Source organism: Nomascus leucogenys, chromosome X, assembly GCF_006542625.1.
Source record: "Nomascus leucogenys isolate Asia chromosome X, Asia_NLE_v1, whole genome shotgun sequence".
Taxonomy (NCBI): domain Eukaryota; kingdom Metazoa; phylum Chordata; class Mammalia; order Primates; family Hylobatidae; genus Nomascus; species Nomascus leucogenys.
Genome location: NC_044406.1, coordinates 73,290,389 through 73,304,235, shown reverse-complemented (window position 1 = coordinate 73,304,235; position 13,847 = coordinate 73,290,389). Strand labels below are relative to the sequence as shown.

At 31.1% G+C, this 13,847-nt stretch overlaps 1 protein-coding gene across 5 annotated transcripts in view; it reads left to right on the top strand.

Moving 5' to 3' along the window:
* RPS6KA6 (ribosomal protein S6 kinase A6) overlaps nt 1–13,847 on the top strand; it is a 151,100-nt gene that overhangs the window by 89,520 nt on the left and 47,733 nt on the right. For all 5 annotated transcript variants that reach the window (XM_030807035.1, XM_004092461.3, XM_030807036.1 and 2 more), the window contains 8 exons: nt 778–880; nt 1,465–1,595; nt 2,012–2,134; nt 2,624–2,713; nt 3,868–4,026; nt 6,344–6,505; nt 10,681–10,757; nt 12,438–12,555. In XM_030807035.1, the coding sequence (XP_030662895.1) occupies nt 778–880; nt 1,465–1,595; nt 2,012–2,134; nt 2,624–2,713; nt 3,868–4,026; nt 6,344–6,505; nt 10,681–10,757; nt 12,438–12,555 (963 nt within the window). The remainder of the gene's footprint in view (nt 1–777; nt 881–1,464; nt 1,596–2,011; nt 2,135–2,623; nt 2,714–3,867; nt 4,027–6,343; nt 6,506–10,680; nt 10,758–12,437; nt 12,556–13,847) is intronic.

Here is a 13,847-nt window from a genome sequence, read left to right as displayed (position 1 = left end):
ATTCCCAATTCCATCATTTCTCTGATGAATTCCAGTGTGGCCTCTTAGAAAATCTACTTGAAGTGTCAATATTTACTTGCTATTTTGATTCCTCACCTGAGAGAGGCACCCACTAGCTGTTTCTAGTAAGCCCTATTAATCCAGAAGTCGTGTTTACATATTTAAATAAATAAAAATTACTCAAAAGTAATTCCCTATTTATTTTTCCCCACTGCGGGACTGTAAGCTTTTTAAAAAATAGATTTCAAAAAAAGTGGCTTTTTATATATTATTAGAAATTTTCTATGCCTTTCAAAAGCACAGATTTTAGCAAGATAGATTGTTAGATGACTAAATTTTTCAATTATCTGATACAAGCCTAAACAGTACATTTAATGTATATTTTTATGTGAAAACAGTATTTTAGATGAAATATATACTTCTTAAAAATAATTATTGATTTTGAAAGCCTTGAGCATTTTAATTATTATTGTGCTGTATTTGCATGGTTATATTATCAATGAGCATTCAAAAACTTCTGATATCCAAAATTGAGCATTCCTTGTGAATTCAGCTTGTGGCATCATTGCTATGTTTCTTGGCTTCATTACATTTTGAGCATTATCTCTCAAAATTTTAGAATTTGGTTAACAGGTATCTGAAACTTGCTGAAATTTATTTTATGAAATTGTTAGTCTTCTTTTATGGACTGTGAATGTTATGTTCTACTTTCTTTTACAAAGTATAATAATTTTTAAAGTCTTCATATGTTTTGTGTTATCTGGTTGCCCTTTCTAGAAATTATATAAAAGAGAAGTTCAACCTCCTTTCAAACCTGCTTCTGGAAAACCAGATGATACTTTTTGTTTTGATCCTGAATTTACTGCAAAAACACCTAAAGGTAATGCATGTTTATCTGTAAAATCAGATTTTATTTAAGTAGATAGTTTAAAAATAAACTTTCTTCTGAAGTAAAAACTAAAAGAATGGTAAATTTGCAGACAGTTGATTTGTCCATGGGAAATATGGATCCTATACAAAACATTGCTTGGGCAACTGTCAAGTAGATGTTTTAAATGGAAAATATTTATCAGGAAGGAAGGAACTTGGTCAAAGGGTGGCAAGTTTATTTCTTTGTTTTATAAATCCTTTGGCATGCTAATGATTTACAGGATGGGATAGGAGGTAAGACATGAGGTATATTACTCTGTCTTTTACAGTTTCATACATACATTCAAGAAATATTGAATACCTACTATGTACTAAGCAATGAGGATGCAGCAGTGAAAAGAACAAACAAAAAATACTGACTAAAATGGAACATGTATACAGATGGGAGGAGACAGATAATATATAATAAATCAAATATATAATATGTTAGATAGTAGCATTTAATGGTTTCCTTTACAGTTAAAGAAATTCTGACACTTTATATCATAGAATTCTGTGTGTAGTTATAATTAAATGTAATTATTTGGACATTAGATTCTCCCGGTTTGCCAGCCAGTGCAAATGCTCATCAGCTCTTCAAAGGATTCAGCTTTGTTGCAACTTCTATTGCAGAAGAATATAAAATCACTCCTATCACAAGTGCAAATGTATTACCAATTGTTCAGGTAAATTCCACTTAATCACATTATTCAGTTTTGGGATAATTACTTCTCTGTTATTGCTGATGTATTTTTAATCATTTTTTTAAGTGATTTTTAACTACTTTATCTCTTGGTATAAATCATGAATTAAATATGTCCCTGTGTGTTTTGGAAAAGAGCAGACAGTGGTAACTTTTAATTATATTTATGTGGCCTCTTTTGAATAAAATAGAAGGGTGATGTATAAGCTAGTTGATTTATTATATTGCCTGTGGGTATCAAGAAAGGATTGGTTCATGCCATTTATAAATGTCGATAAAACTTCTGTAGAATGAATTATTCTAGTTTAAGGCTTAAGATGAATGTATATTTAGGACAAAAGAACAAAAATGTGAAAATATTTCATTCTCCTTAGTATTTTACTTTTTAAAAATAAACAGATAAATGGAAATGCTGCACAATTTGGTGAAGTATATGAATTGAAAGAGGATATTGGTGTTGGCTCCTACTCTGTTTGCAAGCGATGCATACATGCAACTACCAACATGGAATTTGCGGTGAAGGTATTGTCTCTGAGCCTAACTTTCTTGTTTGTTTTATGCATGTAATTTAAATTATGAGTCAACTGACAAACATTTTCAGTGGAGTAAATGAAGATAGGAAAGATAAGATGATGAGAAAGAACTCCGAGACTTAATATTTTCATTTTTGAATTTCTTTTCAAGCCTTTGTTATGTAGGAAAAGTGTATTTCATGAATTTTTGCATTTGAATAATTTTGTTATACATGTATTATGTTAAGATTGAGCAGTTGCGACAATTACAATCACGTCATCATTGGTACAGTTTCAGTGAAATAGGATATAATGTTAAAATGTTCTTTTTTTCTGTTAAGTTTTTTACTTAGGTTTTTAAATGTTAAAATAATATGAGGTAAGCATTGTTCTTGAGTTTTTAAGCATTTCTTCAAAAATATAACCAAATTGAAAATACTCATTTTAGACAAAATAATTTGTTTGCCTCAGATATTTTTCTTTTTTTCTTATTTCTTAGATCATTGACAAAAGTAAGCGAGACCCTTCAGAAGAGATTGAAATATTGATGCGCTATGGACAACATCCCAACATTATTACTTTGAAGGATGTAGGTATTTCTAAATCTGGGTATCAGCTAAGCTAATGAAGTTATGAATTGGAACTTTATTTTTCTTATTGAAACTTTTAATGTCTTTAGCATATTTATTTTCATGCCTCAAAAATCTCAAGACTCTTAAATTGCCACTTTAATGCTTTTTTTCCCATGATTCTATACTCCTAGTCTTATAGAATATCAAAAATAACTATGATGATTGGTAAATGAGAATTTCCTCATTACATGAATATATTCTGGCTGGTTAACTAGTTAACATTGTAGCTAACACCATTTATTATTCTGTAGTGCTATCAATACAGAAGATACAGGAGATTGGGGATCTGCCAAATTCTTGAAATATTTTACTTTCTTGATTGTATAGTAATTGGCTATAGCATTATGGATTGTTTCTGGAGTGAAATAGTATTAGTCTGTAGTTTTGTAAAATGAATATATAACTCATTGTTACTGAATGCTCACTTTTCACGTAAGGAGATAATGTTCTTTTCTCTTTATACAAGACAGAAAAGTCAACTATCACCTTGATCAATTTGTGTCAGAAAATGATAGGCACTTTGATTTGTAATCTTTAAACTACTGTGGTGTGTGTGTGTGTGTGTGTGTGTGTGTGTGTGTGTGTGTGTTTATCATACATGCCCTGAGTGAAAAGTGTATAAATACTTTTCTTATTTGTTTTCCTTGGTATACTATTGGAATTCAACCAATATTTAAGATACCAAATCAGATAATGGACTGAGGGAAGGGTATAAAAAATAAATAATATATTTACTTTCAGAAAGAAGCTTATGTTTGGGGAAGAGAAGTAGCTATAATACAGTAAAAAAAAAAAACATGAGATAGAGGTCATTTGAGAGGCACAGAGTTCTATTTTTTAATTTCTTTCTTTGATGAACTGCAACCTATAACGTCAAAAGATAATAAAATTATATGTTTAACATGGTTTCATGGGACTGTGAAGGTGATTGTTTAGCCAATTCAACCTTTAGTACAGCCTGTACTGCATTAACAGTAAAGGAATAATGTCTTTTTTGTTTCTAATACTAGAGGGAAGTCTAGCAGAAAGGTAAATGTAATTAAAATATAATTTAAGAATTATAGAATTGTAATTATAAATAATAACATTTTAAAACTGCGTTCTTTCGTAGGTCTTTGATGATGGTAGATACGTTTACCTTGTTACGGACTTAATGAAAGGAGGAGAGTTACTTGACCGTATTCTCAAACAAAAATGTTTCTCGGAACGGGAGGCTAGTGATATACTATATGTAATAAGTAAGACAGTTGACTACCTTCATTGTCAAGGAGTAAGTTGTAGTTAACTTTTTTCTTTCTATTCTGGGACCTATATCTTCATAAAAATATAGGAGATGATGCCACCTAAAATAAATTGCTTTTATTCACATATATTTCTATAGAGAATATCCTAATAGAACTCACAATGTAGTGAAGTTTATGGATTTAGGAAATAATTATTTTCTGTCTGCCAATTGGCCCTGATTTAATAGCATATTCATTTAAAAAGTGGTTTGAATTATATAAATGTACCTAACTTTGACCTTGAAATTATGAAACTTAATTAGACTTAAAAGTCAAACATAAAAGAATTAACCAAAGACATACAATGACCATTATTCAAGTTACCTAACATATAAAGTTCAGGTTACCTAACATGTATCTTGAACCTTGCCAGCTCCTTCCCTAAATACAGTAAGAAATGTGTATTCTAAACATTTGAAGTATTACTATATTAAATTTTGTGGTGAAGGGGCAGGCTTGTTATTTTGCTTCCTGTTCTTTCATAAAGAAGGCAAATGAACTGAGTTACAGAAAAAGACAACTTTTAATATATACATAACTGTATAAAAAAAAGTAGGAAGTAATTTAAAAATTTAAGTTTGAATCAGTTGTAATAGTAGATATGTACCAACTTAATAAAGAAATTTAAAATGGCAGTTTAGAATTGACATAATGAAAACTCTGCATGAGCGCCTCTTATAATTAATAAAAATTAGTACTCAATTTTCTGTGTGGTTTAATAAAATGTATTTTCAGTATTTTGAAATATATAATGCTAAAGCAGTAGCTTTTTAGAATTTAATTATTTGATTGTCTTTATCAACCCTCTCTAAAATAAAGCATGAAGAGAATTTTTGAGAAGAGCATCATAGGCATCTCTTCTTTATTATTGTATGAACCTTCAGGTTCTTACTTCAATTAACTAAATTAATAAGACACATATTGAGCATTTCTACATGCCAGGCATTGTAAAAAGTCTTGTGGATTCAAACATGAGTGAGACCTGGTCCTTGTCCTTAAAGAGCTTTAGCATAGTAAACTCTGATTAAAGGTAAGGGTAACTTACATGAAATTGATAGTACTAGTAGGGAACTTATCACATGGGGGAATTTCAGCATTTTTTTAAATCAGTCCTACATTTTATTTGTTTCTTCTTTATTATTTCTATTTTTCTGCCGAGACTTCCCTTTTTTTGCTGAGAGTTTAATGCATTGAAAGCATATTTTGTTTTACTTTGTTGAGGATCATTATGAGGATCATTATGATAGTCACTTTAAAATCCTTATCTGTTTAAGCATGGTTGATCTTCGAATCAGAATTTATTGATTTTCTTAAGACTGTGTTCCATTTTCTTGGTTCTTTGTATACCAGATAATTTGGGATTGTATCCTAAGCATTATGATAATCAGTTATAGAGATTTTCATATTTCATTATTTTTCTCCAATAGTTATTATTGTTTCATTTGTTTAAGTGGGTAATTTTCTTGGCTGGGCTTGAACTGAAAACTAGTTTTGGGGCCAGCAGCTCTGGTTTTTGTTCATATTATTTGTCTTTATACAAATTATTTTGATCCTGTTCCACACCTTTTTGATTCAAGGATCAGTTCTGGCTCTTTCCTTTATAATATTCCTCCACTCAGCATTCAGAGTTTTCCAGCATCTCCTTCCTGGTCCTCTAAGCCAGAAGGACTGAGGGTTTTTCCACATGTCTTTACCACCACTATGTACCATAGGGATTGCACTTAAACCCTGGCTAAAAGCCACAGATATGGAAACCTCCTTGTATAGTTACCTGTGTTCCCTCCTTCAACAAAGTGTGTACTCTTCATCAGAGTATATCTGCTTCTGTTCATTCTCCAGTGCCTTCAGATAGTTGATTTTTGTATTATATCCAGGTTTTATGGTTGTTTACTGCAAGGAGGGGGGTGTTGAGTAGGGTCTTAGTCCATTAGGGACTAAGTCTAAACTTAGTTTAGTTGGTAAGTCAGGAACTGTTCTTATATGTTATGTATAACGCTAAGTGATATAAATTATGGCATGCCCAAAAGTGGATCTGAGAATTGAGCTTAGATATATTGAGATTAGAAATGGTTAACAAAACTAGTGGCTTTTGAGGTAATAGAAACTGGAACATCTATCTGACAGAGATAATTTCCTGTGTATATTTTAGGCCATTAAGCTTGAGCAAAATGTCATTTTCAAAATCTTGTAATTTGGGAAGTTTCTTTTTCTCAGATATTTAGTTAATTACATAGATATAATGTTTTATTTCTCAGATATTTAGTTAATTATATAGATATAATGCTTTTTTCCTTTATATTGAAGGTTGTTCATCGTGATCTTAAACCTAGTAATATTTTATACATGGATGAATCAGCCAGTGCAGATTCAATCAGGATATGTGATTTTGGGTTTGCAAAACAACTTCGAGGAGAAAATGGACTTCTCTTAACTCCATGCTACACTGCAAACTTTGTTGCACCTGAGGTATTCCTTAAAAACTTCACCATTTGCCTTTCATTCTTTTCCTTTAGTTGAATCTATATGATGCCATGTGAATGTTACGGTAGGCAGATAAAAGCTGTTATCTTGCCCTTTTCAGTTTTAAAGTTCTTTAAATCAGTGAATTCTCATAGCCCCTAATATAAATATTTACACTGGTAACTAGTATCTAAAACCAACCAGAATGTAATAATCAGGCTATTCTATTCTGTTGGGTTATATACTAATTTCAGAATCATATCATTTTAGAGTTGGGAGGTAGGGTAAAGATAGCCACAGCTTCAATATATTATGTATTCTAAATGAGCAGACTGTGGCTCGAGGTACTTCAATGACTTATTCAAGACTCAGCATTCACTTAAAAACAAAGCTAGGATAGATTCATCAGGTATGTTAAATTGTACTGAACATTAGGTAATTTATATCGATTAGCATTATAAATAACATATAAGGGCAGTGCCATCCTCAATTGTCTTTAGGATCTTCTAACTCCTGGAGAAAATAGCCACACAGGGATTTTTGTAAGCCGTGGGGATTTTTCTTGGAAAATAATATTTATATCTAAATATTAGGGTGAAGAGTCAGGAAAGGTGATGCTCTTAGGGAGAAGAGTCAGGAAAGGGGAGGCTCTGGTACAGATTTCACATTTGGGAAGCTGTAACATTCATTCTAACCATGGGGATGGGAGCTTTGACAGTAGCAATTTCCATAGCAGTGAAAGTAAAGTTGGGGAAAAATGAATCAAGAGATGGCATTGGCCATATAAGTTCTTTATAAGCTTTCTTTGTTAAGTCAGTGGTTGTTCTTATATGTTAAGGATAATACTGACATGTAATTACATATTCAATGAAAATCAAAATACCTAAAACTCTTCAGATTTGAAAAAATTGATGTGTCAAATCAAAGGAAAAGCAGAGTATAATAATTTGAGAAGAATTCCTGTCTTCTATATATTTTATGATTTTACTTTTATGTCAAATACATCAGATATATTAACAATAAGCCACTTGTATTTTAATGTAAATCAGTCTGTATTTTAAAGTAGCTACTATAAAAATAACTGTAATAATGAAAATAGAAATATAGAAAATACTATACTGATATTGAAGAACAGGCAGAACATCTGTTTTATAAGCTTTTTATGATAAGAGATTTGACTAAGAAATTATGTATGTATCCAGAGAATGTGATTTAATCTATATTTTAATAAAATTCATAAAATAATGTACAAGTTTTTATCTGTTACAATAGATTGTACTGCCCGAAGGTGTATGAGATAATAGCCTGGACATAAAAAATATTAGCCTTTTTAGGACATTTCAGTGGTTTTATAGGATAGGAGGACAGAATATTTGAGATAGTGCTCTTCTGTTATGTATAGCATATATGGTCATCATAAAGGTCCTCATAAATATTGTAACAGATTTATACAGTAGACATAAGAGCAGAGTATAGAATAACCATTTTAATAGCCAAATATTTAATATTGACTTAATCTTGTGGACCTAAACTACTTAGTATTATGGCAACTTCTCACTGGAAAAATGTTAAAGGTGAATATGTACCATATGAACATATCAACAGCAGACATCAAAATGAAAAATATATAATATGTCCGTGTTTAGATTAATGGTTAGGTAAACAGTTTTAGATTAATGGTTAGGTAAGCAAACCCAGAGAGTAGAATACAGCCCATTGATGTTTTTTTCCCAACAGACGTACACTGTAGTAAGACACCTTTACCATTGTAATAGTGAAGGTTTTCAGGTGGGCATCTGGAGACCACTTCTCTCTGACTAGTGCTTGAACTACCTTTGACTAGTATTTGTATTTTCAAAATACTTTGAAAGTTTTATTTTTGAGTGATGAAGCCCATGCTAGGAATCAATAATATATTTGTAAATTGTTATTAATGAACCACAGAGTACTTTTAGTGAGGTTTGTTTCTGAAATTTCAGACGCTTTCAAAAGGTATTAGTAAAATATAAAAATGCATTCTTTTTTAAACTAGAATCGGAAAGATTCAAGTATCGATACAGACATTTCAATAAAAAATGGCATTTATGGGGGTATACATTCATTATTTCACAATGCATAAAGAGTTTTTTTTTGCTGAGAGCTACACTGATTATTGCAATTTTAGCTTAACAGTAAGGAGAAAATATTCTTTTAGTTTTTAGATTATGCATCAGTTTGATCAACCTCTTAGGGTTTATTAGGTAGATGTGCTTTTCTACTATACCTATGTTGCAAAAAGTGAATATATCCCTAAAATATTTTATTCTTTGATAAAGGCAAATCCACTATGTTATATTATTCAACTGTTATTGAAGGCTACTGAGGTTAAAGAAGTTCCTGAATTAATGGGGCTTACAAAAAAGTTGAGGGATACTGTGTCTGTAGCTTTTTATAAACTAATTTTGAAGTTAACTCTCCTTTGCTCTTTCTCTGGGCTGTCATATAGTTTGCCCCAAACGTTAATTGATTTGAGCAACAGGAATGAGGAGCTCTGTGTATGTTACTTTCTGCTGACTTGGGAAGCCAAATGAGAGAGAGACTTATGCCACTGACTACTTTAATTGTGACTTCTATCTTTGTATTTAACTTGATACAAGTAAAAAGGTGTGAAACATAACCTCTGTATTCTTTCATTCATCCTACCACTCTGCCTTGTTTCTTTTATGATTATGTGCTCACTTTTATAAGGGCATTGAGACTAGCTCTAGAAAAAAAGTGGACTGTTTCTTCTTTACCTAAAACAAGTTTGTCATGTTTGGCCCTAATTAAGCAATATGATACCTCCTGTACAAGTCTGTCCTCATAACTAGGAAGGTTATAGGAGTATATGGTACCTATAGCCGACTTGATTAACTCTCATCTGTCCAAGTAGTTTCTATGCAGTGGCCCTCAACCTTAGCTATGCATTGGATCACTTGGGAAACTTTAAAAAGCTTCCTAACGGAATCAGGGAAAACATGGTGATGACTGGAACTCTAAGATGTGATGAGAAAAATGAAGAGATAAGGGAATAAAATCAGTAGAAGTCTATGTTTTACTAGAGTATGCCAACTTAACATTTACCATGATGTGAGTGGTTTAGCTATACCTTATTTGTTAAGTACTTTATAGTTCCCTACTTGTATTATTTATATGAGCCAATTATATTTTTATATCCTCTTTACCCTCTTAATTTTTCACGTATGTGTGTTTTTATGAATACACTAAGACTAGGAAAAAAGCATATTTCAAATTTTAAGTTTGTTATATACTCGTTATTCATGTTTGGCAGTTGTCAAAGCCAAACACTACATTTTTAGCCTTTTATAGATGAGAAATTCATGCTGGCGGTTATATAATCCCCAGTGTTAATGCATTAATAATGTTTCTATTTTGTTCCTATGCCTAGAGGCTTTAGCAGTGGGCTTGTTTTTCTAAATGAAAAGAAAATGGCCTCATTTCATCTCTTTATTTTTCTAACGAACTCTATTAACTTTGTAGCTAAATCTCACATGGATACATAGCAAACGTATTATTTGATTTTTATTAACACTGGCCCCAAAAAACAACTTCCTAAATTGTATGAAAAATAATGAAGCCATTCAGTATTTTTCAAATGCGTGCTTGTGGTCCAGAAATATACTGCTGTTTTCAAGACATTGGCGTTGTATGGTAAAATATAAATTCATTCTGCTTTTGTGAGATCATATATTATCTTGCCATATCTTGTGTAGTAAAGAGGCAGTTATCATAGATATTAAAAACACAGGCTTAAGTAAGACTTTGTGTTCTACTACTTACTAGTTTTGTAATGTTGGGTAAGTTACTTAACATTCACTTCAGTTTCCTCATCTTCAAAATTGGAATATTATCTACCTCTTAGAATCAGTGACAGAATTAAAAGCCTCAGTACTGTATATAGTATACATTAAAATCTCTGTACGTATTAATCTTAAGTTTAGATTTCTCTATATCTGGTTTCCTAAGATTAGCAGAGAAAACTCATTGAAGTGTCAGGGGTTATGTCTTTACTACAAGTGCATAAAATGGTTGAAGTTTTTATATTATGAACTTTTGTGAGATTATTAGAAGTAAAACAACTTCTTTGGGAGAAAATTGAGTTTATATTGAGTAACACCATATGATGAGTATTTCTTTCTTAGGTTCTTATGCAACAGGGATATGATGCTGCTTGTGATATCTGGAGTTTAGGAGTCCTTTTTTACACAATGTTGGCTGGGTAAGAAACATATATTCAAAAGCATTAACGTTGTTATTTGAATTTCATCTGTATATCTTCATCTAGAAAGAGAATAGATTAAAAATAACTTTAAGGAAAATGCCATTTACATTTCAAAATATTAATATTGATTGTTACTCATAAAATTAAAAAACATAAAGCAAGGTGTAGAATGAGGCACTACTAATTTATGACATAATAATTTTAAAAGGCAGTTGTCACCCAGAACTAAAACTTTTAAAAATAAAGTGCATTTCTATTTTAATCTTGAAAATATTTATTTAATCATAAAATAATTGCATGTTTCACCAACAACTTGCCCACTGAACTTGTTGATATTGAGTTGATGTCTTTTTAAGCACTTGAATTCTAACTATTCTGGCACTAGAGATTTAGTAAGATTGTGCAAATCTAAATAGTGACAATACTAAACTGCAGAAACACAACTACCTTCCCTTGAAAGGATAAAGAAAAGCTCAAAACAAATGTAATAACAATTGGACTATGTTAATGTTGATATTTTACAAATAATACAAGTACTATTTTACTCTCAATAATGAGTAGCACTTTTATTTAGAAGTGAAAACTTACGGCTGTAGAAATTATTCTAAGAGGGTTGTGATAGAGAAAATGGCCAAGTTTAGCAAGTAATTATAATGTACTTAGACATATATTTTAAAGAGTGCATTTAGTATAGTTTAAATATGCTTGACATACCAAGAGCTCTATAAATATGTTATAAAAATGGTGACTCAATGAGAACTCATGGACACAGGAAGGGGAACATCACACTCCGAGGACTGTTGTGGGGTGGGGGGAGGGGGGAGGGACAGCATTAGGAGATATACCTAATGCTAAATGAGGAGTTAATGGGTGCATCAAAACAACATGGCACATGGATACATATGTAACAAACCTGCACATTGTGCACATGTACCCTAAAACCTAAAGTATAATAATAAAAAAAAAAAAGGTGACTCTAAATTGTTTAATGGCTTGGTGTTAATTACACATCTCAGTACATTTCACATACTTTTAGGTATTACAAATTTATGCAAAATATTTAGTTATAGACAACAGTAAATACTGAAGTTAAGGGTAGCTAAAGTTTGCATATCAAACACAATCTACATGATTGATCTACATAATAAATGTAATGGCTATGGAGTTTTGTGTCGATATAAATATTTAACCAACCAAGTTTCCATAGATATTAATAAAAAGTAATGATAACCAGTTCCACTGATGATAATGATGAAATGTTAGTGAATAAATTGAAACAAGACAATAAATATATTATGAATATATGAAATTAACATTTTCTTTTTACTAGGTATATTTGTTTGCTAACCTATGCCTGGAATATGTGTGTTTTAGTGTTGTCTAGTTTTAAGACTGAAGCTTTACATGAAAAGCCACCTTTATTTTATTTTACATTGATTAGCTGATCAAAGACAAAAGAAATAATTGGTGTAAGCAAGATTCTCCGTTTTATTAAAAATTTTATTAAGGTTAAATTTATGGTTTGAAATATAAAATTTGACTTTAACAGCGAAAGGAAATATGAGATGATATTTTTATTCGCTGAAGTAAATATTTGCATGTAGTAAATATTTGTATCTCTTTCATTGTTTGGGTATGTTACCCTCTAGCGTCTATTAAAATCTATTTTATTAATAGCTACACTCCATTTGCTAATGGCCCCAATGATACTCCTGAAGAGATACTGCTGCGTATAGGCAATGGAAAATTCTCTTTGAGTGGTGGAAACTGGGACAATATTTCAGACGGAGCAAAGGTATAAATTATAATGTTTTGTTTTGTTGCATTCATGTTAAATTGCTAAAATCCCTAAGTCATAGCTTAGTGTGTGTTTGCAGAGTATCTAATGGTGTCATATGTAAGTGTTTTTAATTAACACATCTATGAGTGAATTGAACAATATACAAAGGATAGCTTTCGGTTTTACCATGTTTCTGGGCCACCTTCCTTTCTGGTCAATTTACATATGTGCAGGGAATATTAACTAGTTCCTGTATTAACCAAAACCAAAAATGTAAATTTTGGGAACAGGATATATTTAAAGCCAATTAAAGCTTATTTCTAGATTTACCATGTATTTCCATATCATTTTCTTTTAGCTCAGAAATTGACTTGATTATGTAGACAATTTTTATAATGCTAACTTATTCTTAGAGAATGAATGGACTATGTATCTGTGGCACCTGGATATTCATTCCTGATGGCTTAGAGTGGTCCAGTAGAAATATAATGCAAGGCAAATACATACTTTAAAAATTTCTAGTAGCCACATTAAATTTTTTTAAGTGAAATTAAATTTAGTAATATATGTTGTTTAATCTAATATATCCAAAATACTATTACTTCAACATCTAATCAATATAAAAATTTAAATATTCTATACTTTTTCTTACTGAGTCTTCAAAATGTACTGTATATTTTATACTTATAGCCGTGTGAATATGGACTACCCACATTTTAAGTACTTAATAGCCACATGTGGCCAGTGGCTGCCATATTAGTGAAGTTTCAGCATAACTGGCCTTATCTATTTGGGGGAAAAATATAGTCAATCCAGGCTTGAAAACTAATTTCTTACATTTATAATTTTTAAATTTTAAGTTTTAAACGAAAACTCATCACTTGTCACCATGTGGCTTTTAGGTCCTGGAAGCTTTTAAGCTACAATTTGAAGTAGAACACATTTTATGACAAAAGTAATTGCTTATAGTTAATATGTGCTAATTATCTCAAGAACACTAGCCAGTTTGTAGAATACATTGCGAAGTAATTCCAGCATCCTGATCGTTGTCAGGATAAATAAACCGGGGATTTGTCACTAACTTTTAAACATTAGAAAAACAGACAAGGGATTGTGCTTGGATCTTAACCTTAGTATGAGTATGCTGTGTGCTATAGTAGAAGGAACACTTGAATGGAAGCTAGGAAAACTGAGTGCTAATCTTTCTTTGGTTCCTTATAACTCCAAAATTCATTTCTATGCAATTTGGTTTATTTGTAATTTGCAAAATTTCCCCATGTAATGTGATTAGAACTACTAGTATTATT